General features: G+C 41.4%; 1 protein-coding gene across 4 annotated transcripts in view; it reads right to left on the bottom strand.

Moving 5' to 3' along the window:
* Positions 1–1,278: 1,278 nt before the first annotated feature.
* Positions 1,279–26,933, bottom strand: part of piezo1 (piezo type mechanosensitive ion channel component 1 (Er blood group)) — a 95,530-nt gene continuing 69,875 nt past the window's right edge. For 2 of the 4 annotated variants that reach the window (XM_087837521.1, XM_087837523.1), the window contains exons 35-54: positions 26,797–26,900; positions 26,085–26,246; positions 25,619–25,877; positions 23,996–24,178; positions 23,660–23,866; positions 21,735–21,975; positions 18,807–18,942; positions 18,539–18,686; positions 16,655–16,807; positions 14,915–14,976; positions 11,508–11,666; positions 10,403–10,550; positions 9,885–10,073; positions 8,229–8,321; positions 7,726–7,895; positions 6,192–6,314; positions 6,027–6,106; positions 3,864–4,035; positions 2,529–2,670; positions 1,279–2,380 (exon numbers count right to left, since the gene is read on the bottom strand). In XM_087837521.1, coding sequence (XP_087693647.1) covers positions 2,252–2,380; positions 2,529–2,670; positions 3,864–4,035; positions 6,027–6,106; positions 6,192–6,314; positions 7,726–7,895; positions 8,229–8,321; positions 9,885–10,073; positions 10,403–10,550; positions 11,508–11,666; positions 14,915–14,976; positions 16,655–16,807; positions 18,539–18,686; positions 18,807–18,942; positions 21,735–21,975; positions 23,660–23,866; positions 23,996–24,178; positions 25,619–25,877; positions 26,085–26,246; positions 26,797–26,900 — 3,060 coding nt within the window. In that variant the 3' untranslated portion in view covers positions 1,279–2,251. The remainder of the gene's footprint in view (positions 2,381–2,528; positions 2,671–3,863; positions 4,036–6,026; positions 6,107–6,191; positions 6,315–7,725; positions 7,896–8,228; positions 8,322–9,884; positions 10,074–10,402; positions 10,551–11,507; positions 11,667–14,914; positions 14,977–16,654; positions 16,808–18,538; positions 18,687–18,806; positions 18,943–21,734; positions 21,976–23,659; positions 23,867–23,995; positions 24,179–25,618; positions 25,878–26,084; positions 26,247–26,796; positions 26,901–26,933) is intronic. The other 2 variants (XM_087837522.1, XM_087837524.1) reach the window with 2 other exon arrangements.

Raw genomic sequence — 26,933 nt, 5'->3', positions numbered from 1 at the left:
TGAAATAAATGGATTACACGGCGGTACTTCCCTGTTTCATATTGTGGCGGGTCAGGACTGTTTGGGTTTTGTTTGACAGCTACGTTCTGTTGTTCCAGGCGGCAGCGTTACGGTTGCCATGGTTACAGGGTGACGCTCTCTCTCTGCGTGTTTCCTGGGTGAGAGAGCGCCTGTTGTTGTTGTTGTGCTAAGCTAACAGGCAGAATGCTACAGGTATAGCTCTAAAGAATGTAGCATCATGGGCAGTGTAGTCCGTGCTGCAGGGAGAATGGACTGCCATACCCGTTATGTGTCTGTGAGCGAGGGAGGGAGAAAAAGGAAAAGTACGAGCTGTCATCGAGCAAAAACGGGAGCTGGAAGCATGTAAATATAATAATAACCACTGCAGCCAAGAAGAGAGCCTGACGAGCCCAGCTGTAAGTAAGCTATTAAGACTCGACTGTACACCGTGTTCGTGTTTTCCTCCGAAACAATAAGTTCTGTTGGAGCAGCCTTTCAACACCTCTCTCTGTCTCTGCTAGCAAAGTGACCCAGACAACAAAGTAAAGCTAGTTTTCAGCTACGAGCCGACACAGAACCCACCGTATTAGCCAGAGGTCCCTTTACTACGGTTCGGAGCCGCGGACCTTCAGTAACAGTAATAAATCACAGCAATAGTACATTCATGTAGTTGTAAACAGCATGATAATATATTAAGTAATCCAAAGTATTCAGAATACGTTACTCTCATTGAGTAACGTAACAGAATACGTTACAGAATACATTTTGGGGCATGTATTCTGTAATCTGTAATGGAATACAATTTAAAAGTAACCTTCCCAACACTGTTCACAGACCGGTACCGGTCCGAGGCCCGGGGGTTGGGGACCTCTGTTGTAGAATGTTGGTGGAACGTTAGAATTTGGAAAACTCACCTGACATCGTTTAGACCTCTTAGAACACACAGGTGGACTTCTTCCTATGTTCTGAACCTTTCAGTCGTCAGCTACTATAAGACACTTGAATTTACAATATTTTTCTTATCTCAAGAGTAATCTGACAACTTATGATAACAAACATGTCCAGACTGAGTTCAGACTGAACTTTGGGGGGGTTAAGTTTTAACCCCCCCAAAATAGAACATCCATATTAGCATCCATGTTCCTTCTTCACTGATGAAAAGTAACTTTCTTTTACGAGTACTGTTTAAATGACACTATCGCAGATTCAGCCCATTTCCCTGGTCTGTCATTGGCTGGGATGTAAAAACCAAGAACTCTATTTTTGTAGAAACAGGTACTTTAATATCAAAAAACAAAAAGAAAACATATGCGCTCTCCCCCTGAAAGTAAAGAAATGATTGTTTTGTAAAGACAGTGTGGATCAGCAAAAACAATGGCAACAATGTTTGCATGAACAGAATAAATAGTGACAGTTTTTTAACCTGGAAATTTAGTGTTTTATGATGTATATTTGACCATAATGTATAAACGGGTATTGTACTATTGTGGCACCAAGTTAATTCCAGGGAGTTCACATGAACTGACTTCACATTTGGCAGACTGTTTGTCAGCGTCATGCACAGCATGGTCGTACACATAAAAACATCAGAGTTACAGAATCACAGAGTGATGAGGACAGGGGGGCGTGGCCTGATGAGTCCAACTTCTCAGTCAGCTCATCGAATGAATCGTTCAGGATTTGTAGTCTTTTAGTGGATTTTAAGCTGTTTGCATTTTTGTAAATGATGGTAATTCAATGAAAAAGAGCTCGTTAACTTAACATAGTGACCAGCTGACACATTCGATGTATTTTGGTATACTTCTAATTTATAGTTTGCATATTTTGATGTAGCATAGAGATGCAGAGACTTCAGCTGCTTCTTCTTATCATTGGCTTTTGTCTGCAAAATGCCTCCACCTACAGTGTAACGTGCACACACACACATGTGCACACAACATGATATGACAGATTTTGCCTTCCAGGGAAATGATGTCCAGCTTTGCACAACAGATATGTCATGAATCCCATCAACTGCAGTTCCACTCTCATTCCTGTCCACTCTGTACTGAGCATGCTTAGTTTGAAGTTGTCAGAGAGCTGCAAATATGCCACAGCATGTGGAGGGTTAGGGTCTGTGTGTCTGCTGTGTCCACTTGGTAAGTGTGGAGTGTTCTCAACAATCCCCTTCTGTGCATCGTCTCCTGGACACCTTTGCATTCGTGCTTTACTGTAGTTTATCCCAAGGAAACATGATTTCTCAGGCAGTCAATCATTGCCCGTCTCGGTGTTGACTGATAATGTCCCGAGTCCATTTGATCATAGTCTCAGGAGATCGATAGAGAAAGATCAGTTTGGAGTAAAGTTCCTCTTCCAGCTCCAGTTCCCCCGTCTCACGCACCTGAAACACAGACGTGGATTTTAAAGAATCGCTGCTCCAGACACGACTGTTTCGATGTGTATTTAATTATATAACTTTAATTATTCTCTGTTATTGGTGAGTCTACATTAAATGCATGTGTGTAATCATACATGCAGCGCACACTTACCAAGAAGATGTCAGTGCAGAGCTTGAGAATGCGGTCCACACAGGGCAGCTCCTCAAACATGATGGAGTGGGAGATCTCACTGAAGAAGCCACGGACAAACTTCCCAATGACTAAGACCACGGACACATACAGCCCCATGATACTGGAAAGAAGGGGAAAATTACATTACATTATATTTTATTTATATCTATCTTCATTCATTCAGTGGTCACAGTGGTGATCGGAGACATCGGAGATCTTTGTCCAGAAGAGCGCAGTCCTGGGAACAGCTAAGATACTGAGCAGGACCCTCAAGCTCCCAGGCCTCTGGTAGAGGACCCGAGCTTGAAGGATAGACCGGCCACAGGGGCGTGCTGGGTGTTTTTTTAATGTATTTATTTTTATTACATGTTTACACTGAAGTCAGCCAGTAAAAAAAAGCAACTTATAACAGCATTTTAGTTTCCTGAATGCAATTATAACTTCTTTTTTGTAAAGCAGCAGTGCGAGTAAACAGAAAGAGACTGACAGTTATATTAACCTCTGTCTCTCTTCCACAGCATGTCTTTTATCCTGTCTTCCTTCTCTCACCCCAACCAATCACAGCAGATGGCCCCGCCCCTCCCTGAGCCTGGTTCTGCCGGAGGTTTCTTCCTGTTAAAAGGGAGTTTTTCCTTCCCACTGTCACCAAAGTGCTTGCTCATAGGGGGTCATATGATTGTTGGGTTTTTCTCTGTATCTATGAAGCGCCTTGAGGCGACTTTTGTTGTGATTTGGCGCTATATAAATAAATTGAATTGATTTGAATTGAATATCGAGATTATTTGGTCTTAATGACACTCAGATTACACCGTAAAACATTCATTCACACAGTGCTGATTTCGTCACATCTTTAAGGACTTTGTCTGCCCCACATACACTTATGAAACACTAATTAACCTCACGTGCATGTCTTTGGATTGTGAACACTAGAGAACCCCACAAGCATGAGGAGAACATACAAAGTCTGCACAGGGATGCCAGCCAGCGTCTGAAACCATGAGCCTGCTCGCTGTGAGGCAGCACACAGTATCACCTCGTTAGAGCTCTACACTCTCACACTTACTTCTAGTACATAAAGCATTTAAAGCCTGTTCCTGCTGGAGGTTTCTTCCTGTCAAAAGGGAGTTTTTGCTTCCCACTGTTGCCAAGGTGCTTGCTCATTGGGGGGATCTGTTTCCTCTGTATTATTGTAGGCTTTACCTTACAATATAAACATCTGGAGGCAATCATTGTTGTGATTTAGTGCTATATAAATAAAATTCAACTGAACTGTTTCAGTTGAAACTCCTACATTGGTAGTTGTGTGTTTCTTACCCGTATCCTGCCAGGAAGCCCAGGCTGGGAGGACTGACTTTGTCACTGAATATGACCATGGGCAGTACACCACACTCTGAGGAGTAACAGTTCGCAATAGCAATGTCCCACCACTCCTGGTTCCCACTGCTATTTAGTGACAGGGTTATATCCATGTATCCAGCTTCATTACCTATAAGACAACAATCACATATGTTAAGGAGTAAAATATCTGGATGCTGACATCGAGCCGGTGACTGTTTTATTTTGCCTAGTGTTTGAGGTACACTCCAAATACTCCAAATGCACTTTGGGGGATTCTGAGTTGGAGCATGGATGGAAAGCCTGTGACCCACACATGTAGATTTCCTACAACTCTGTGAGGGATTTTTACTGAACTGTTGTGCTGATTTATCAAAGGATCTTTGTTCCACATACTCACTCCTGTGTGATGCTGTGAGATTTGACATTAGTCCTTACTAACCACTGGCTCAGGTCACGATGAGTCGGCATTAGACGTCCTGCATGTTGTGGGACAAATATTTGTTTGCTGCTTTATACATTATTTGTGCAGCTCCAAGGTCGACCAAGTCTTTAAGTTCAGGAGGATTTCTTTTAATAAAAAGTGTATTTGATGGTTTGTTTATGCAAGATGAGCGCATACTGGATTTGTGTTTTATAAGCATTTCCCCAGATATCACACAGAATGTCATGTAAGTATGATTGAACAATATAGAATATATGATGTAAATAACCCTGAATGCCTTTCCTTGCACCTTATTTTGGCACTCATTGCCATTTTCTACTACCAACTTCCTGTTCGTTTGTAGAAGCTTTTATTTTGATGGGACGATTTCCTGTAAAACTGTTTTTGGCGCAGTTTTCAGCGACAGTCGCGGGAGTTTTGAAATGTGATGGCTTAACGGAGCCTACGGAGATTTCTTTTGTCATTAGCAGCCCCCTTGTTAGAGGCACAAAGTATGGTTATGATATAAATGAGGACACGTTTAGATGTTTTTGTGACATTCATTGTTATTATATTATAGCGTTATAGTTTAAACCTGGTCTTCAGCTTATTGAATTTTCTACTTCATTCAGATACTTCCACAACACAATAAGCGGAGAGATGTCATTAATGTGACTCCTCCAAGCCCGTATGTGTGTAGTTAAGTACGGGTTTTTGATCAACTGTATCAAAAGCTTCTTTAAGCTCTAAGATAAGCACAATTCTTTGTTTCTGACAGGAGTCTACAAACACATTTCAATCATGTGTTGTGGTTATGTTGGCTCTAAAGCCACAGTGTTGCATACAAAACATTGTTTTTTGTGACGCAAACTATTGCAAAATATTTGTCCCAGTATCTCAGAGGACTGCAGATGTTTATGTTATATATCAGCACAACCTTTGACATTGTCACCTTTCCAGGGAATAAACCGTTTTAATGACAAACTGCAGGTAAATGTTTTCACCTTATATGCAGTGATGTCTTTGACTAAATCCATATCAAAGCCATCATCATCCATTGATCTCTTAAACTTAAATGATGTCACTATATCAATAATTTCATCTTCATCTGTTGCCTTTTTATATTTGGAGTTTCCTACACTTTTGTAGTTTTTGCACTTTTGGCGACCATGACAGGACGAACATTAAGAACAAAATCATTCAAATCTTTCACAATAAGCTGTCACTGATCATTGTGTTTGGGAGTTATTTGGATATTTCATCCTTTTAATTTATTTTATTGACAATAATATTAATACTTCCCGTGCGTTTTTCTTATTATTTTTAATTTAACGTAAAAATCTAATGTTGTAACCTGTTTTGCAGGTTTTTTTTATTATTCATGTCAATTATTCTCACGTATCTTATAGATTTTTTCAGCTCCAGTTGTTCCTTTCTTTAACTATTTCATATGCACTAGATATTTTTTCTTACATGCACTCAGTATCCCATTTGACTGCATCTACTTCCGGTGCAGCTCCCACCACCAAACTTCCCCTTGTGGGACAATTGAAGGATTCTTCTCTGTTCTACTTGTTAGGCGAGTGACTTTGTGCTTCTTGTTCCAACTATGCTGTATCATACGTATATATTAGTACTATATAGTAATAATTTGATTGTGGAAATCTTCATAAATAATTGTTCACTATCGTATTCATTATAATATAAAATCTGTAAACCTTCATGCAGCTGACCGACTGGCTTGGCTTCAGCTCCGTTGGGGGCACGGATGTACTTAGGAAACATACTGGGAACAAGCCTGGAAAAAACACAAGACAGCACCTGTTAAAAAAAGCACTATTCCTTTTTTTCATTAATGTAAACACTCCAGAGAGAAAACCTACACTGGCTCAGTGCGGTTGCCGACCAGTAATGAAGCCAAGTCTGCTCTGACCGGGTTCCCTGGTTCCAGGTCGATGGAGTGCTTATCAAAGGCGTGTTCCACTGTTCCACCCTTACCCAGGTCCCTGCGAGAAAGAAAAGCAGAACATTTACAGCCTCAGTGAGACGTCAAAAAAAGTCTGAGAGACTTTATATTCACAACATGTGTTTCACATTTATCGGATAGAACACTTTCATTGTGATCCATTTTTATTGTTTATTTTATGAGTTATTTTGTTTATAAAAGCTAGATCTACTCCACTCGCCATCAGCAGGTGGTGTTGTAAAAAAGTGAGTGTCTATCAGACAACGATAAAGGATCAGATTCACCCACCCACCGACCCACCCATCGGGTGGATATTACACATCTTGGCTGGCCTCAGGTCTGCCCCAGGTTTCCTCTTTGTAGGGCGTGTCCTAAACACCTCACCTAGGAGGCATCCTAGTCAGATGCCTGAACCACCTCCACAGGAGGACCAGTAACACTGATGAGCCCTGTCAGCCTCTATAAAAAGCTTGTATCTGTTGCTTGTATCCACACTATTGTTCTTTCAGTTACTAAAGAACTGTAGGTGAGAACAGGAATGTAGATCAAATGTAAAATCAACAAAATGTCATGGTCCGGGTGAGTACGGGGTGTTTCCACTCCGCTGGGCTCCACCTTCAGGCAGAGACTCCAATCAGCTTCCACACCTGGTTCCAATCAAGTCACCAGCATATAAGACCAGCATTCACAACAGACCTCTGCCAGATCTTCTGCTAACTCACGTTAGTGCTAGGCCGCCAAGCCCTTAACGACTGCTGTTCTCCTCACCGTGTTTTCTTTGTCATAGGACCCACCTGGCAGTTGCACTTCCCAGGCTAAACTACTCACATCTCCGCCTGGACGCTGGTTCTGTCATCTGGTTGCTTCCTTTCCATCATTGGACTACACCTGCCTGCCTCCCTGCCAAGTCCCTCACTCCAAGTATCTTCTGGACCCTCTCTGGACACTCCTCACCCGGAACCCCTTGGACACCCCCTCCTCGCATGACACTTTAACCTGCAACACGTAAGCCCTGACCACCACAGTCTAATCCTTCAGCTGTGATTCACTAGACTGCCACTGACTGCTTGTCTCCTCATTACAGTGACTGCGTACCTCCATCCAAGCCACCGCCCCTTTTCCCATTCCCAGGATCCATCCATGAAATCTAGCACCTAGTCATAACTCAGAGTTTCATGTTCATAGTTTGGCCTCATGGTTCTCCGTTCATAGCATTCATAGTTTCCTGCTTTGTAAGTTAACTGGGCACTGTAAATAAAGCACTGTGCTCCCTCTGTGTCTGCATTTGAGTCCACACCCACACCCACACCCACAGCCTCTCGGCCGTAACACAAAATCTCCACCACCGCCGGCTGAAATGAGCCTCACTGTTTAGAGATGGCTGTAGACAATAACTGTTTCTCTAACAAACATGTACTCTAATGTTGCTTAGATGAAGAATATTGTTTTACCTCTGAAAATTCCAGGACAGACGAAGCGTGAGGTCAACAGGACCGAGTAACTCTTTAATGACTTCCTGCCTGCTCGGGGGACTGATCCTCCAAACAGATCCAGAACTACCCTCGATCATGGCTGTCACAATGTCCTCGTAACTGTAGAGGATGATGAACTGCATGGCGACCTACACGCAAAGGAAGAAAAAGGTTTTAATGACAAATCAACCAAAACAAAAACAACAGGGAGAAAATGTTTTAGACTAAACAGCGAGCTGGGGATGGAGCAGACGGAGGGTAAACGTTACGGTTGGTCTGTCGGGATTTAGTGGTATTAAATACTGGATGTGAAATTAAATTATTTACAATTCATGCTCTTAACACAACACAGGTGTGTGGTTACACAGTGACACAGAGCATGCAGAGATAAATTGATGTGAGCACAGAACAGCTAGAGATGCAGATACTGTAACACTGTAGTAATTGTAGCACATTGAGGTAAACCAAACTGAAATACGCACAGCATTGTCTTCAAACTCTTTGGCGAGTTGGTCATATTCATCCTCTGAAAAGGGCTTGATGTACTGCTGCTGCACACTCATGGTGAACAGGGGCTGGATACACAGAAGGAAAACACAGCTGATCATTCCCAGTTTGGAGTCAGAGCAGAGCCTCGTATGTGCAGAATGTGAAGGCTCACCGGTGATGACAGCGTTTACATCAGTGAATACAATTATTTTTGGCACATTTCAGGAAAATCAAGGTAAAAACAACAACTTTTGAAAGAGGGCATTCAACTCGATTCAATTTTACTTCTATAGCACCAAATCACAACAACAGTCGCCTCAACACGCTTAACCCTTTAAGACCTACCATACAACCAAGTCCGCCAGAGCTTATATTATATGTTTACATGCTGTGGAGCCATTTTTGGGAGCATTTCAAGTTGCTATACATCAATACAACCATTATAGCCCATATTTTAATAATATGTCTGCATTAAGTGCATAGTAATTACATAAATTGCAAAAAAAAGTGCAATAAACTACAAAAAAATTGAAAATCGTTTTTGTTTTTTTAACATATATTTCTAGTTAGAGAAATTTAAGAGGCTTATCCCTCAAAACTGTAAATACAAAAAAGTTGCACAAAATAGTTTCCCACCACAGGAAATTTATTTTGAGTGTCTTCATAGTTTTATTTTTGAAATACACCAATTTTTATATACTGCAGGAAAAACGAAAAACAATCCTATGATGCAAATTTGCAAAGAAAACAGCATCAAAATAAACTATTATCAGTGCAATTCGACTTCTAAACATCCCAGAAACTATTCAGAAAAGCATGAAGTCAAACATGACTTATAAAAACACCAGTTTAGGCTTTTAAGTCCTACAAGTAAAAAACTTCAATTTCTGCGAAAATGACATCACTTCCGGTTTCGGGCAGATAATGGCAGACATGCGATCGTTCGCCCTGATGTCTGTTTCAATGTGGGAAGTGTTATGAACAGCTGATCTGATCGGCAAAGCGTGTTTCTGGAATATTATGTTTTTGTTGCTGCAAGTGCTTTTTATGCAGTTTTTGCAGCTATATGTGGAAGGAAACTGTGACCGAGGACAAGCTGATGGCATAAGATGTAAGTACAACTCCTCCGGTTTCATATGCAAAAAAAATTATTGCTCTAGCTTACGCGGTTCCGGTTCTACAGGGATTTAAAAATAGTTACGCAAAACGGAGCGTGCTGCTCTGACCGGCTGTAAAGGGTTAATATTAAATAGGAAAGAAGGATGAAAAGGTTAGGACCCTACAGCAGCCAGACAGCACGTGGGAGCAAGCATGTGACACTGGGAAGGAAAAACCATCAGCCACTGTGACTGGTTAGAGGTTCCCTGTCTTGTAACCATATCCAGGACTTAAAGTGATCCAGAGAGAGTTTCATTTGGGGTTGGCTACGATCCAAACTCCACTTTAATCCCTCATCACAATCAGTACAGCCTTAAAATGTGCCAGTTTATGTTCTTAGTTTTCTGCTTTCTGTTGTCTGTTAATTATTTGTTATTATTATTATGTGTTTGACAGAAACTAATAACAATAAATTAAATCAATCATTTATTAACATCAACTTAATTTGGAGCAATTTTATCAATACCCAAGAAACAAGAAGATCGTGTTACCTCATATCCACCCAGCTTGACAGTTACTGTGACGTCAATGGGGTGGTTGACCACACCCACGACAGATCGGACCAATGAAATGAAGAGAAGGGGAAACCAGATGATGCAGATCAAGAAGAAGATAATAAGTCCACCCATGCCATATTTCACTATCTTCTTTTTCTTCTGCCCTTTAGGCTGTGGGTATTTCTGAGGGCAAAGAGATTGTTGTTACTAAAACAAACAGTTTCACATTTTCTTAACTTCTTAAAAATACAACTTATTGTCCTGATGTCATTAACCACGAGTTAGAAAAAAGGACAAAAACGTGTCAGATCTCAGAGCTGCATTGCTGGTTCCACAATAAGCCAAACTGCTTATGAGGAGCCATCCAGTAAACTCAGAAACACCGAGGAGGTTCAGATAAGAATACTCTGAAACAACAGCACTAAATCATGTTTATTACACAACCTGTAATATAAAAAGACTCATTCGTGAGCATTTTTAATAAACGTTGACTTTGTTGCACTCTTTCATACCTTTTCTGTCTCACGGCTGCATTTAATGATGAAAATGTTGGCATAAATATCCTCCACACACATCCAGTTGGACAGAGACAATGTGGTATCGGTCCAAACCCAATCCATCACTGCTCGGAGCTCCACCAGGAACGGCACCAGGCGAAACCTACAAACACGCAGTCAGTTTAGACTCCTGACCCATTTCACATACATGTATCACACTTGATCTCAAACATACATGAAGTACAGGGTGCGTCTTTCCTTTGCAAGAAGACTAATAATGTTAAGCTGGACTCATGAAGAGGTTATGCTTCTCACTCAAGAGGGACGGGCCACATATGTTGGCTGTAGCTTGGGTATGTAGGGTTAATTGTTGTGAAGTAAAGATTTTCTTCCTATCGCTGCTTGCGGGGCATCATCTTCTCTTGTGGTGATTTTAATCTGACAGTTGAACTTGAAACAACAGTGGGTCAAGGGGAAAGGCCCCTTCCCTTTGGGTAGCACGGTAACGCTTTGACCTTTACTCAGGGACGTGATAGTTTACTTTTCCTGAACGGTGCGGTTGGATGGATAAGGCCACTGCAACCTTCAGGTGCAGCTGTTCTTAATTCTTGTTGCTGTGTCTGTGATGACGTAGCAGCTATGGTGGAGATGTGGCAGAATCTGAGCCATTTGGACAGGAAGCTTTCCTGGTTTGGTCAGGTCTCTATCTCGTATGCTTTTCAGTAACTTATCCCAGCTGTCTCTAGCTGTAGTGTGTCCCTGTCATGGTCCCCACTCACACCTGTTCACTTAAATAGGTGACATGATGGTGGGTTGAGGTTTTGTCTTTCATACCTTGGCCAGTGACGGTAATGACACTCAAGTGACGACTCACATGATTAATAGTGGACTTAAATAACTGGGAGTTTGTGTCAGATGTTTTAGAACTGAAGAAGTTCTTGAAGAAGGGAAACATCTTCACAAATGTAAAATAAGTCCACAAGCTTTCTTTGAAAGCACTCGAAACTACCACGAGTGACTAAGAACCTACAGATATCTGCAACACGCTGCACGGAGAGAGCAAAGACAAACACAGAGACCAGTATCCACAGAGAAGCTCAGACTTTCTTTGCGTACGTACCCTTGGAAGAGAAACAGATTGAGGTGGTTGTATTTCTTGGTGAGGAAGTTGCCAAGGATACGAGTGGGGTAGCCACAGCGGATCTGATAAGCTGATAAGCCAAAGTAAATGCACTTGACAAAGTACCAGAGCTGTGCCACAAAGTTTTGGTTGAACATCCTGAGACAAGAGAGAAAGAACATAACGCTCAAACATAACACAGCTCATAAACCAGTTTACACAGTCAGGAAAACCGTTGGAAAGTGGAAAATAATGACAATTGTTGACTTCAGAGAGTGACCGCACACATTTGACATTCATTGCCAAAGCAGCAGAGGAATATTGTAGTCTGGACAGGCGGCGCAGACAAAGTAGGTTTGCTATGATAACAGTTGCTGACAAAAGATACCTTAAAAGCGCCTGTGAAACAGTAACAATGTTACCGGGCACCTCGCAGCGATGGGTGAAACTACACAGTCTGCATTATATCAGTGCTCGCCCAACAATGACTCAAAAAGCACAAACACAACGTTGACCAGGATTTGAATTTGATTTAAAGAAGTGTGCAAAAAAGAAACATTTTGCATTTTTGGGGGAAATTTGATGGGAATTTTTTTCCATATCATTGTGAGATTTACATAACAATAATGCTAATTCAACAATCCCCAAAACCAAGAGTCAAAGGACAAATAACAACAAATCCTAGTAATTCAAAATCTTAAAAAACACAATTTAGACAAAAAGGCTATTAAAAAATATCCAGCTGACGAGTCACTCTTTATGTCGAGGTTCAGGTTCTGTTTAGTCAGGACCCGTTTTACTGAAATCTCTGGTTACACGTCCAGTACCACAGCCGGGAGATATTATATTTCCCTGATGTGCATGCCAAATATCCTTGAGGATATGCTGACCTCAAGTTGCTCTGATGCAGATATTGGAGTGTGAATTTTACATAGGAAGCACTTAAGCATGGAAACAAGCGCTCATGTGAACGAGGCTGTATGTATAAAGTGCTCAGGCAGAGTAGAAAAGCACTCTATAAGCACCGGTCCATTCGATGTGTGTGATTGATCAGAAATAGAAGAATTATAAAATGACCATCAACTGCCTCAGTCTGGAGCTTCATGCAAGATCTTGGCTGAAGGAATGAGTCGGATTACAGCTTGTTGATGATCTGATTACAGTTGGGACTGCAGTCATGAACACCTTTGCTGTGTGAATATTGCCTTTATATTTGTCCCTAACATCACTGATGCCAAACCTGAGACTTTCACACAGTTCTTTTGTATTTGGGCGACCTCGGCATTAGCAAATGCACCAAATTGTCTAACACAAACACAGATACTTGTTTGCTCTGTGTGAGAGTCCTGGAGCATTTGCAGGGCTGTCCGTGCTCCATCCATGAAGAGAATCTGAATCACTTTGAGGATTTTGTGCAGAGCAGGCCTCCAATGCTACGCAAGACCCAACTACACTGGGAGCAGAATGACAGACTGCTGCCTTATTCCATATAATGAACTCTCTCCTGCAGACAACAGAGGAGCACATCAGAGGATTTTTAGTGCCCAGCTGTCCCGCTGCTCTGACAGTGTGCATCAGCTAGTTTAAGCACGTTAACTCTGACATGCGCTTTCTTTCATTCGTCTCTGAAAAATGTGCTTGCAGAAGACAATGATTTCATGTCTTATATTTTTGCAAGCAGTGACACACTGTACATGGCTAACGCTATTGGTTTGTTAATTGTAGGCAGCAATCCTTAAGTGCTAGGCTTTGGTGCTGTGAATTGTGCCTGAGTCCAAATGAACTGCAACCAGGCCCAGCTCTCCACCTGTGCCACGACACACAGCAATCACACAAGTAAAGCAAAGTGATACACAAGTTTGTACACCTTTAAAGTCACTCACTCCACAAATCTTAAGACAAAGAGAACAGCTGGGAACAGTCCAACAACAACCCCAACTTTCACCTGCAGCTGCTAAGTTGTTCTTAATTTCTTGTATAAATCAACGGGAAAACCATCTGGTGTCACTGTGTCAGATTCCATATCTCACTTCCTGTTTCTTCCAATAATTTTCTTTGAGGCTCTTTTTCTAATACTCTGTCTAAAAGTCTCTTTTGTAGCACTTTTTAGTTTTAGAAACATAACTTATATTTCCCATTAAAAAGTCTTTAGATGTTTCCCACTGCAGGGTGGTAACCTCAGAGCAGAGAGAGTCTGGGTGTGAATCTGCTGGCACACAGGTGGATGATATCCAGTCTTCCCTGCATGAGCTCATGTAAACTCTGGCCTCAGTTTCTTGCACTTGGCTGACAGGAGGCGTCCGTGTGGTCTTCTGCTGCAGCCACTTCACAGTTTAACATGTTGCGTATTCAGAGATGCTCTGCAGTATTGTAACAATCACCTTTTTGCATTGCTGCTAGCTTCCCATGAGCTTGAAGCAGTAAATGGTTCTTCTATAGAGCTCCTCCACTCAAACTGAACACTCAAAGCACTTTTCACTGCAAACCTTATTCCCACATAAGGCTTGTACTGCTTCTAGGCCTAAGCACCTCTAACTTTTGCACACACCTCACACTTCAATGGATGCGTTGGGACAACTCGGGGTTTTGCACCGAGGACACACTGACGTGCAGAGTGCAGCAGTCAGAGGGTCAGTAATTTGATCCCTGACTGGTAGATAAAGATAAATGGGCGATGGTTATGTCTGCGTATATTAATCAAGTCAAGGAGGCCATTTATGTAAACAGAGAAAGATGAAGGAGGGTACAACTGTCACCATCCATTCCCCAACTCTCTGTGAATATTACAATCTACATATTAACGACCATAAATAATGACCTCACGGCCTGTTGTCAGTCAGTTTGGGTCATTGTGCAAATGTACAGTTTATAAGGTTGGAGAAGCTCGAAGGCAGTCGAGCCTCAAACTGTCACTGAAAACAGTCCAGATGAACAGAATCAACTTTGTAAGACTCAGCAGATCATCTTCACCATGTCTACACACCTAAACGCAGCGTGTGCATGGAAACGGCTGATTACATATTTGTGTTAATAAACAGTTCAGCAGGTGCAGCTAAAGTACGCACTTGTTAGAGGCTGCTCAACAGTTATCCATTACTCCTCCAAAGAGTTATTTTTGTTAAAGCAGAGGACACTTCCTACTGCTACTAACGAAACACAAACATCTGAATCATTGACAAAAGAGGATTCATGATGCTCTTCAGATATATGCATATTATATAGTTAAATATAAATGAATATAGGTGTTAATATATCAAAGAGGACAAAATGTTAAACCTTTGTTGACATATACTTATTGTTTACATTTTTACTATTTTATATAGAGAAAATACTGGGACTCAGATCATTATCGATGTCATAATTTATCACAAATAACACAGGAAATGCAGGACGTAAGCTGACATCACCTCTCAGTGACAGCAGGCAGGATAAAGAACATCCAAAGATGAATCCCGAACACAAGGATCACCTGGAGAGAAAAACAACAGGATAGCAAAAATATGCAAAACAAGAAATTTCATTAAAATGATAAAATAGTTAGAATTGTGAAAAACACAACAGTAGAGATGTTCTACAAACGAGGAGCAATGAGTGGCTCCACAGATGCCATCCTAACAAATATTACAGAAAAATGACCTAAGAAGAAAAAATCATTTCTAACTCTCCTACGACTGATTTTAGGATTTAAAAGATTCAAATTAAGCCATTTTATGTAAAAGAGTCTTTCAATAAACATGAGACCGGACAGAAAACATATGACACGATCAAGTTTAAGGCATTAGCACAAAAACTGAAAATCATACCCAATTGTAAAATTGTCTAATCTCCCATTCAACATCAGCTTCTCGTGCACATGCAGGTAGACACTGATTGACCTGCACCAAATCCGCACTTAAGCTTAAATTTCAAAACTTACATTTTAACTACTTATTTTTTCTACTGTTCTGATTTTATCTGTTTTGATTTTATATACTGCTTTGTTTGTTTGTTTGTTTGTTAATTAGTTAGTTTGTTTGCTTGTTTTAATCAATTTTAAATCATGCTTTTTATTTGTTTTTGTTTCTAATGTCTCTGTAAAGCACTTTGAATCACCTTGTTGTTGAATTGTGCTATACAAATAAACTTGACCTGCTGATCCCTCCCTGACTGTCCTGACCACTGTGCACTTTTCATTTCAGACTCGAATCTGCACAGAGAGCAAAGACAAACTTCTATTTCAAACCTACCTTAAATTATTGTTTTGGGTCATGAGAGCTGGATCGCTGCATACGACCCAGAGTCCACAACTTCCAAGCGTTTGGAAGCATGGAAACTAAGACTAGGAGCAAACGTGTCATTTTTTCCAGCATTCCCTAATGGGAATTGGTTTAACGTGGAATTTTACTATAACAGTCATGAAGCCTCTGGGAGAGACCGACCTGTCAGGTGCTGATCCGTTCTCCTGCGGCGTGTGAGGGTTTGTGTGCTGTGGTTAACTCTCCAGGGTGGGTGTGGTCACTGAAAGGTTCAACCTGGCACATCTTAATCTCAACAGTGCAGGTCTGATCTAAAGCTAGTTCTGTTTTTGCTGTAGCCTCCGCTGCCTCATGTAGGGATACAAGTGAAGAGGGAGAGCACGATATTTAAGTTGTTTCCTGTCATGAATCCTTCTGTGGTGCAGTTGTAAGAGAACAATCGATGAAGATGAGACGAAGCATTTAACACCCTGCTTGGACACGTCGATGATATAGTAATGCCCTTCGTCCTGCCACAGTTACTGCAGTTACCCATGACTGGGTCAGTCTGTGATGATGTTCTAGTTTTCCACAATCTACACAAGTTTTTTGGGTTATATCATCATGATTGAGCAGATAAAGGCAGGTCCTCTAAGCCACAGACCTCCCTGTGGGGCTTTAGGCTCTCCACCCCCCCTCTATGATGCCACTCTGAAGCACCAGTACAGGAGGATACAGGCAGCGTCTAAGGAGTAAACTAAAAATAGCGCCCTACTGAAAATGCTCCTGAGAGAGGATGACTCTGAATGGGAGAAAGATCACATTTACATCAGTTTTATTCAAATAGTTTGTTTTTTGTGGACTGTTCCTCTGAACTGTGGATCACCCGTGAAGCTCTGAATATATGTGAATAATTTTATGATGTGAACAAACCTGGAAGATGAGTTTTCCCGTGACAGCCTTGCGCAGGTACAGAGCTCTGTCAATGATCATCGTGCTGAACTGGATGAGCAGCATCACCAGAAAAGCTTCCGGCACCTGGTCTTCTGACAGCGTGGACGCTATATCAGCTGCTGCACTGTGTTTCTGACGGAAACAAAAGCAATAAGAAGGCTTTTCTCTTTTACTTGATTTAAAGATTATCTTCCAAACATGACATGTACTTTTATATAGGGCTGGGTATCGTCACTGATTTCTAGAATCAATTCAATTCCGATTCACAAGGTCCCGAATCGATTCGATCCACGATTTGATTTAATTCGATTCGATTTGAATCTGGGAAATTTTGACAGTCAGAAATATTATAATTCAGATCAGTACATGTAGACTTTATCAAAGGTGTGAGCGTCACAGCAGAGGCCTTTGTGTCAAAGTAGCTGAAGATAAAACACAGAAAAACATGAAGGTGATTTTCCTGGCCTGGATTTTATAAAAATATTCTGCAGTACATCAAAAACGAAAGAAAACCATTAATCAACACATGAACATCACCTCTGATGTTACAGCGGTTTCATTACAGACACAGCGTTTTGCATTTTGTATAATTTTAAAAAGTTTAAATTTGTTCAGTATTGAACGGCAGAAATTAGATTTTCTTTTCAGAAGTATATAAAACGAAAAAAAAACCTGTCGACCGACAGGCTGTAAACAACGGTAGACTTGTGCGTAACAAGCAAGCGAATAATGAAGAAAACAGATTTTTAGACAGGAAACTGTTCTTGAAGTACAGAGAGAGAGAGAGAGAGAGAGAGAGGGAGAGAGGGAGAGGGAGAGAGAGAGAGAGCTGTGCATGAAGTGTGATTTTATCGTGGTCGAAGCAAAACAGTAAAAGTCAGAGTGAGTTCATGACGATGTTTATGTGAAGCGTAGTTTGGATCTTCTTTTGCTGCTGGTTCGGTCAATATTGTTTGGAGAGACATCAAACTAACAGCTTTAGAATCAGCGCAAAAAGGGCGTGAACACAAAGCTCGACCCGCCGAAACATCAGAATCAGCGAGCTGTCGGCTTTCAGCCCCGACCGTGAGAAAGGCGACATCTCACTGATTCTGATCCGCGGGTCGCGCTGTGTGTTTACGTCTTTGTGCAGAATCCGTGTTCCTGCTCTCAGTTACTGTTTTAGCTGTTTGGTGGTTGTTGAAAGTTTGTGAGATGTCACCTGAGATTCTGGCATTTAGGGCAAAATAAATTTATATTAAAAAATCAATTCAGGATTTTAATGAATCGATTTTACGTTATCCAAGCCAGAATCGATTTTAATCGATGAATCGATTATCAAAACCCAGCCCTACTTTTATAGTTAAGACATTTACTATTATTCAGCTTTACTCAGTTTGATTACAAAAAGTCTTACAATGTCTGGTGTTCTTTGATGAAACTGAAGCATTGTTACAAATAAATGGTTTGGATTAATAAAGGCAAAAAAAAGACAAATATAAATACTTACCACAAATAACAACTAAACTTGTTAAAACACAGTCTGGCTAATTTACTTACATACCTTTGGACACCAGGACAACAAACTAAAGACTGTTGTTAAATGTTAAGATCAACGTTAGGAACAATGAGGCACACAGAGGGCAAACTAAAGCAGTTAGTCGGCCTATTCAGTTCCAGCTGTGTGGCAGATGTTTGGGGTTTGTAATTATTAGTCTTTTATTTATCCAGGTAAACATCTCACTGAGGTTAAAAGTCTCACTTCCAAAACAGACCTGGCATCAGAAACACTTGATTTAGGTAAACTGTTATCTTTTTGATCTCTTTGTAGTTTTCGTTTCTGTATATTACCGTTAGTCACACAATGACGAGCTCGTGTCTCACCCCAAAAGCCCAAAAGCCAAAGACGATGATGATGAAATCAATGACGTCGGTCAGGAACATGAGTGCATAGACGTCGGTGGCCGCCCGGTACTCAGAGTGCAGAATATCCCTGAAGAAACCCTGAGCTGGCCTGTAAACACTCTGAATCCTGCAGAGAAATCAGCTCGCATTAAGTCACTGCACCTTTAAACATTACTTATTAACACAAGAAGCACAATGATACATTTTCTTAAGAGATCATCAGGAGCAGCTTTCATTTTGGACTTACCCATAAATGAAGACACGTTTTATCTTGTGTCCCACATCCCGTATTCTCTTACTGGCTGCTTCTCTCTTCCTGCCTTTTTGATTCTTCGTCATCATGTCTTTACTGGAGTCAACAGCCTCAGCTCCACTGGACTCCACTGGAAAAGTCAAAACCAGAGATTTAACTACAATCAGCACAACAGAAAGGGGGATTATATTTTAGAAGATGCAACATTTGTCTTTTTGTTCACTTGACACATTATCCCAGCAGTAAAAACCAGAGTGAGCCTTAAATCACAGACATGGAGAGGGGAGTGGCCATAGGTGGAACACCCATGGTGGGCTGTTTCTGTACTGATGTCAATGCCAGAGGAGGTTTTTATGCATTAGATGCCACTTTACATGCTCTGACACTTTTGGCTGTGTTGTTCCTAAACGTTCCCAACTTTACAGTTATGCCACTTCCAGCTTAACTGTTAAATATATTATATGATGATACGATGCTTTGATTATAAAAGCTAGTGCGCTTGGGCAGGTGCTTTCAGGTTCACCAGAGAACACTAAAGGTTGGAGGAGGATGTTGGGAAATAAGTGGACGGGTGTGCAGGTGATTTTCCATCTTATTGTGAGGGAAATCCAGGTGTGTAGGAAGCACAAGATGGGGTCATGTGGTCTGTCCGGGGATCATAAAGGAAAGGTTCAAACAATGCAGCATCATTTTAACCACTGTTGGTGGCAAGAAAAGCCATCCATCCAGTTTCTCCCACTGATCTACTACAGGGCTACAGAAAGGCTGGGACACTGTGGACAGGCCGCCACAGAGAAACACACTCGTGCTCACATTCACACTTACAGACAATTTTAGAAATGAGAAGAATATGCATGTCTTTGTACTGTTGGAGTCCCTGGAGAGAAGCTGCAAACACACTGGGGAAATATGCAAGCTACACATAGAGCATAGGTGTCAAACTCTGGCCCGCAGCCTAATTACATTTGGCCCACGAAGCCATACCAAATTACTATTAGAGCTGGCCTACTGGTATTATACAGCTAATATATATATTGTTTAGGCTTTGCTTGTTCCATATTCAGTTTTTCAGCAAAACGTGTTTGAGTCCATAAGAAAAGATTCATTCTTATATCTGGAGGAATAAATATATTTCAATAAATATTAACGTTAGCCTGCAACTTTGTTCCAGTTTTGAATTTTGGCCCACTGAGTATTTGAGTTTGACTCCCCTGACATAGAGGAACCCCAACCGGCCAGTGAATTGAAGGAGATTCTTGCTGTGAGTCGACTGGGTTCACAATGATCGGTGTCTTGGACAGGTGACAGTGAAGGAGAGAAAAGAACTGAATCAAAGCTAAGTTTAATACATTTAATCCAACCAGGCAACCAAAAGCATGAGAGATGTCAAATAAAAGAGGTAAAATAGGAGGAAGCACACACTGGGATGACTAAGGTGGAAAAAACGGTCTTTAGTCTCATTCTGCTTACCGTAATTGTCGAGCTATGAGCTGCTACTTTTTGCACAAGCTTTGAACCCTGCGGCTTTTAGTCAGGAGCGGCTTTTCTATGGATTGTCCATGATTTTTGTGATATCGTAAGAGGATTTGTTGTCTTACGGCACTACGTTGCCTGGCGGAAGGGCATGTGATCAGACACACAGTATCAGGGTTCAAGAGTGGTATGTTGGTCACATGTCCATCCGCCAGGCAACGTAGTGCCGTACGAAGTAGCGCGAAAAACAAACTTCAAAGTAGCGCTACGCGTCCAGCGGGAGGCGTGGATGACGAGCGGCGATAAACTTGCGAAAAGCAAGTTATGCTCAACTCCACCAGTGGATTCTGACAGCGTGGAAAAGTGTGAAAACATCCACGATCACCAACGGATTTCGAAGGGCTGGACTGCTGCATGATGGAGACACCGCCACGGCCCTTCAGAGGGTGTTCGACTCTGACAACGAGGATTTGTTTGGTTTTGAAAGTGACAACGAAGGAGAGAAGCTGAGAGTGGATGACGAAGCCATCCTGAGCCTGTTCGTATCCGACACTGGAGAAGAGGACTTTGGTGGTTTTAGTGCAGGAAGAAGAGAAAGATGGTGAATGACTGACTTTTCTTCTTGTTAAAGCCGTGTCACTGCACCTGAGCCTAAAAGGTAGAATCTATTTTTCTGGTGTGCTGTAGGTTATTGTTATGTACTACATTTGTTACTCATTTATGAAGCACAGTACATGTTTCGTACTTGTAATTATCTACTTGTACATATACCTAAAAAGTTATGCAAATATGTACCCGTAACTTGTTTTTCAAAATATTAATAAAGGGGTGTGTCTCCAAACAGCCATCTCTTTCCTGACAATTCCCTTTGTGCATATTCTCTTACATATGATGAGTCAACATTTAAACACCTGCGGCTTTTAGTCAGGTGCGGCTAATGTATGTACAAAACAGGATTTTCCCCTGATTTTAGCTCGTGCGGCTAATATTCAGGTGCGCTTTGTAGTCCGGGAAATGCGGTAATTTAATTTCAATCCATTAAATTTACTAATGACTTTAATGAGGTCATTTATTGGCGGCTTCCTTCACAGGCACATAATTACTGGTGATAACGTGTTCTATATTTGGCACAGTGGAACCACAACGGACTGAGATTCTTCAAACGTTGGCTTGCTTTAGTTTTACTTTGAAGTAATCAGGCTGAACGGTTTCACACAGAGTAGGTTTGGATGTTTCCCCCTTAATAATAAACACCTTTATTTAGAAACTGACTGTATTTACTTGTGTTATCTTTGTCTAATAGTTAAATCTGTTTAATGATCTGAAACATTTAAGTGAGACATCACTTCCTGATCAAAGGGGGGGGGCGCTTTTTCACACCACTGTATATACTGTAATAATACACAGAAACCTGTATCACCACAGTCTACATATAATGAACCTACAAACCTTTACCGTGCTGCTGTTTAGGAGTTTTTATTTTCCTGCGGAACCTGATGCTGCTTCTTTTCTTTGGGACTTCTTCTGTTACGTCCTCATCGTCTCCTTCCCTCTTATCCGGCTGGATACTCTTCACCCGAGGCAGCATTTCTTCTGCTGGTGTATCTGGCGACCCAGTGGGTGTTGATTCAGTGGGCTGTATGGTAGAAAGGTCAGAGCTGGTACTCGGTTCCACGTAGTTCTCATCATCCTGTGTTGATAAATGACGATTTAATACATTTGGACTTCCAGATCATTATACAATAAACTCACCCACTTCATTAGGTACACCTCTTCAACACATTTGCTAAACAACCATGCCAGCTTCCAAGTCACTTAAATGAAGGTCATCTTGCTGCGTGATCGACTGATTAGATAGTCAGATAGATAATCCCACAGCAGCAAACTAATCATTTAGGGATGTAGACTTGGTCAAGATAACCTGCAAGAAAGTTCATTTAAGTGAGGTGGAAGGTGGCGTGGTTGTGGGTGCGAGACGGGCCAGTCTGAGTATTTCTGAAACCTCTGATCTGCACTCGTGGCCTCTCAGTACCAACCTGCCCATCATTTAAACCCCACAGCCTGCCTGTTGCTACCCATCTTCTAAAGGCTGCTTCCAGCAGGATAATGTCACAAAATTCAATTAATCTCAGACTGATTTCTTGAAAACGACGATGAGTTCACTGTAATCCGATCCAACCAGTGTTGGTCAAGTTACTTGAAAAAAGTAATCAGTAACTAATTACTGATTACTTCCCCAAAAAAGTAATCCAGTTACTTTACTGATTACTTATTTTCAAAAGTAATGAATTACTTAGTTACTTAGTTACTTTTTAAAAACACGATTTACAACCTGAATAGGTGATAAAGTGATAGATCTTTCAGCCCAATTCTACTTTTTCTGCATAATCATCATACAAAATGTAATCAAATGGAAAAGTCTCTTTTTAAAACTTGTTTTATTAGTTTTAATCTTTTAACTTTATGCATCAAGCAAACATTTAATTATCTGCACCATTCTCTGACTGGAAGAAATTAGTTTAACATTTAAACCTATTTTCTGCACATTCCAGCTCATAAAATAAAATATTTTGTGTGTTTACACTCAGTCTTTCAAATAGATGCAAGTAAAACACAGCAGAAAATAAATAAAGTCAAAGACTAGCGGTCCTGTTGCTCTATTTTCACCTGTAAAGCAGGAGTGGGGTAGGCGGAGGGTTACCCTGGTGCAGGTGTGCAGCGGTCAGTGGAAGAATCCGCGAGGTTCTCTGTGAGTTTCCCATTACGTCGTAGCTACTCGGTGCTTGTTTGGAAGTTTAGGGGTTTTTTTCGCTGTAAAAAGAAGTTTTCTTCCCACGAACAACGGACACTAATGTTTTTGTCACTTTTTATGGAATCAAACTCAAAGTAAGGTCAGTACTTCCACGCTTTAAACGCTGCACGCTCATACTCTCTCTGCACTCGATATATGATCCATTGTTGATCTGCACACAGCTGTTGTCACGAACGTCGCACTCGCTTACGTCACTGTCATGAGACATTCTCGCAAAAAAATCACGGTTTTAGTAACGCAGTAACGCAGCGTTCCTACGGGAAAGTAACGGTAATCTAATTACCTTTTTTGCGATAGTAATCCCTTACTTTACTCGTTACTTGAAAAAAGTAATCGGATTACAGTAACGCATTACAAATAACGCGTTACTGCCCATCTCTGGGTCCAACAGTCTCCATCACCGTGATGACTCTGATGCAGGTCCAACCCGTTCTAGCAAAGTGTCACTAATTAAATGGCAGGTGACTGTAAATATGCTGACTGTGTTACATGAATGTCCCAAAACATCCTTTTAAAAACAGCCCAGTAACGATACCAAACAACATCTCATATTCACACCAACCTTTTTAATTTGGCTGATTTCAGTTATTTCCAGGTTTTCCAGCGTGGAGGCTGTACTAACTCTGTCATCCTCTCTCTCTTCTTTGTGTCTTTTTGCCTTTTGCTTTCCATCTTCATCTCCTTCTCTAGTTTTAACTCCAACATTAAACGTTTCTGGAGAAGCGCTGTGATCCTCCATGGGGCCTTCATGGTCCCACAGGCCATACCGCTGTGTGCACACAAACAGGCAAACCAAATTACAAAGAACTGTCTGAACACTCATCATGGAGCACACAGACACGGGCCTACTGAAATCAACTCTGCGGGCTCATCGAGCCGAAATCAGTGGTGGACTTACCATCAGCAGGGATCTGTGGAAAAACAGAGCCAGCAACTGAAGAAGATCATATCTGATGTAGTTGTCAGTCTTTTCCAGGCCGAGGATGCGAGGTGGGAAGAAAGGCTTATCAAGGGTCATCTCGAAACTACTGTTCCAAGGAAAAAATCCAAACTGGAAAAAGTATTTCACCACAACCATAACCTGAAAAGAAGCAGAGAAGCCAGCGGTCAAACCCAAGAAGAGCCCCGACCCGCCGGCCTCTGTTACAGAAGTCATATACAGATGAGCCAACATTCGATTGGCTGCTTTAAATGTATGCTGAAGATCATAAAACACAAGATATTAGTCTGAATGATTTGGACAAATTAAGTTTACTGGATACAAGTACAGCTGCATCCAGCTGACTCTACACTCCACAGAGGTGTGGACTAGGGCTGGGTTTTAATCATCGATTCATCGATTAAAATCGATTCTGGCTTGGATAACGTGAAATCGATTCATTAAAATCCTGAATCGATTTTTTTATATAAATGTATTTTGCCCGAAATGCCAGAATCTCAGGTGAAACGTCACAAAATTTCAACAACCACCAAACATTTAAAACAGTAAATGAGAGCAGGTACAGGCTTCTGCACAAAGACGTAAACACAAAGCGCCGACGGATCAGAATCAGAGACATGTCGACTTTCTCACCCGACGGCACAGACACGGTCGGGGCTGAAAGCCGACAGCTCGCTGATTCTGATGTTTTGGCGGGTCGAGCTTTGTGTTCTCGCCCTTTTTGCGCTGATTCTAAAGCTGTTAGTTTGATGTCTCTCCAAACAATATTGACCGAACCAGCAGCAAAAGAAGATCCAAACTACGCTTCACAAAAACATCGTCATGAATTCACTCTGATTGTTTTGCTGCCACCAGGATAAAATCACACTTCATGCACAGCTCTCTCTCTCTCTCTCTGTACTTCAACAACAGTTTCCCGTCTAAAAATCTGTTTTCTTCATTATTCGCTTGCTTGTTACGCACAAGTCTACCATTGTTTACAGCCTGTCGGCTGCTGTTTTTTTTCCCTTTTACTTACTTCCGAAACTTAATTTCTGCCGTTCAACAGGCTTCTGAACAAATGTAAACTTTTTAAAATTATACAAAATGCAAAACGCCGTGTCTCTAATAAAACCGCTGTAACTTCATAAGTAATGTTCATAAGTTGATTATGATTATTTCTTTCGTTTTTGATGTGCTGCAGAATATTTGTATAAAATCCAGGCCAGGAAAATCACCTTCATGTTTTTCTGTTTTATCTTCAGCTACTTTGACACAAAGGCCTCTGCTGTGACGCTCACACCTTTGATAAAGTCTTGCGAGTGTCAGCTTCCTTTTTATAGATACAAAAATATGTAAATGTACTGATCTGAATTATAATATTTCTGACTGTCTGAGGCAAAATTTCCCAGATTCAAATCGAATCGAATTGAATCGAATCGTGGATCGAATCGATTCAGGAAATCAGTGACGATACCCAGCTCTAGTGTGGACAGAGGCAGTCTTACATGCTACACATGACACTGAGCAACATAGTAAGATATTTATGGATGAACTGAAATAGGCCACACGATGAAAACAACAACATCTCTCTGTTCTTACCTCTGTGTAGATTATCGCAGTCATCCAAAACTTTTTGGTTGGTCTTGGAACAGACAGCATAGCCCACAGGAACACCAGTATGGGCAGGACCAGTGATATGACCGAGGCACTGACCACGTTATTCAACACTATGATGAAATAGCAGACCAGCTCAGAGTTGGCTGACAGCAGGTTGTACATGGCAAACAGCATCTTCAGCAGACGGTTCTGGCTGGAGAAAAACTCTCTGCTCTGTTCCAACTCCTCGATCAAAAACTGCCTGCAGAGACACGAGGCTGCTCAGCACCACACATGTGCACTTTTTTATTTATTCACATGAATACAGCAGGTGAAAAAGAAAGAATCTGAATGAAGGAAGAGGGAGTGGGAGAGAATACACTGAAACATGCTAGAATTGGGTACAGTAAGTACAATCACTGCCTGTGACTGTCGCTAACTTCTTTACTCAGAGTGTCCCAGCATCTACCTGTCTCCCAGCAGCTCACTGGCTGTTCTGGAGTGTCTGCCTTGCTGCTGGTTGGGTAAGTCTGGGATCAGTCCCGTACTGCTGGATGGCGGTGTTAGGATATTCCCACTGCTGTTGACGCTTAGCTTGGGGGTGCACTGGTTTATGCTATCCTCCAGGCACCTGAGACACACGCGCAACAGAAATTGAGGACAAGAAGTGGATTAATCTACAGAAATAAATCAACATCAACTATTTAAATCCTCTGGTGACCTGCCTTTTACCACTTGGATGAAACTAATCCACTGTTCATCACTAGAGCCTCAGAATATAGAATATAAATGCTAGAGAACAGTCACATGGACCAAGCAGAGAAGATACTCTAGAATTAAGCAGTCCGTTTTATGGCAAGCACAAAGAGTGTTGAAGTAGGACAGTTCCATACATGAAGAGGAATTTCTGCCTTGGATAATACATTTATTATGGGTGAAAATGGTAGTTTTTGAGGTCATGATGACTTTAACCTTTGACAACCTACTTCTATTCATTTTATCCCTCAGTCAAAATAAAAATTTATGCCAAAATTGAAGTAATTCCTTTAGGTGCTCCTGAGAAACTATGTTCATGCAGAGGACAACTTGAAAACTGACGCCACTCCCCACCACGCCCAGAGGGATAAAAGCTACATCAAGTCAAATCCACAGGAAACATCAATGACCCTGCAAACCTGTACCTGGTAGAAGTTTCTGCATCGGTGTCGTCCAAACACGTCTCCAGGGTGCAGCTTTCACTGCCCTGAGATTCCCGATCATCTCTGGAGTCTGCTGCTGAACCGAGCTGTCATCAGAGTCACACAGACTGTGGTTAGTT

The sequence above is a fragment of the Neolamprologus brichardi genome, unplaced genomic scaffold (genome assembly GCF_056152115.1).
Source record: "Neolamprologus brichardi isolate AB-2024 unplaced genomic scaffold, ASM5615211v1 NODE_ptg000033l+_length_6344489_cov_1, whole genome shotgun sequence".
Classification (NCBI taxonomy): Eukaryota; Metazoa; Chordata; class Actinopteri; order Cichliformes; family Cichlidae; genus Neolamprologus; species Neolamprologus brichardi.
This window is presented reverse-complemented; position numbering and strand designations above follow the sequence as displayed.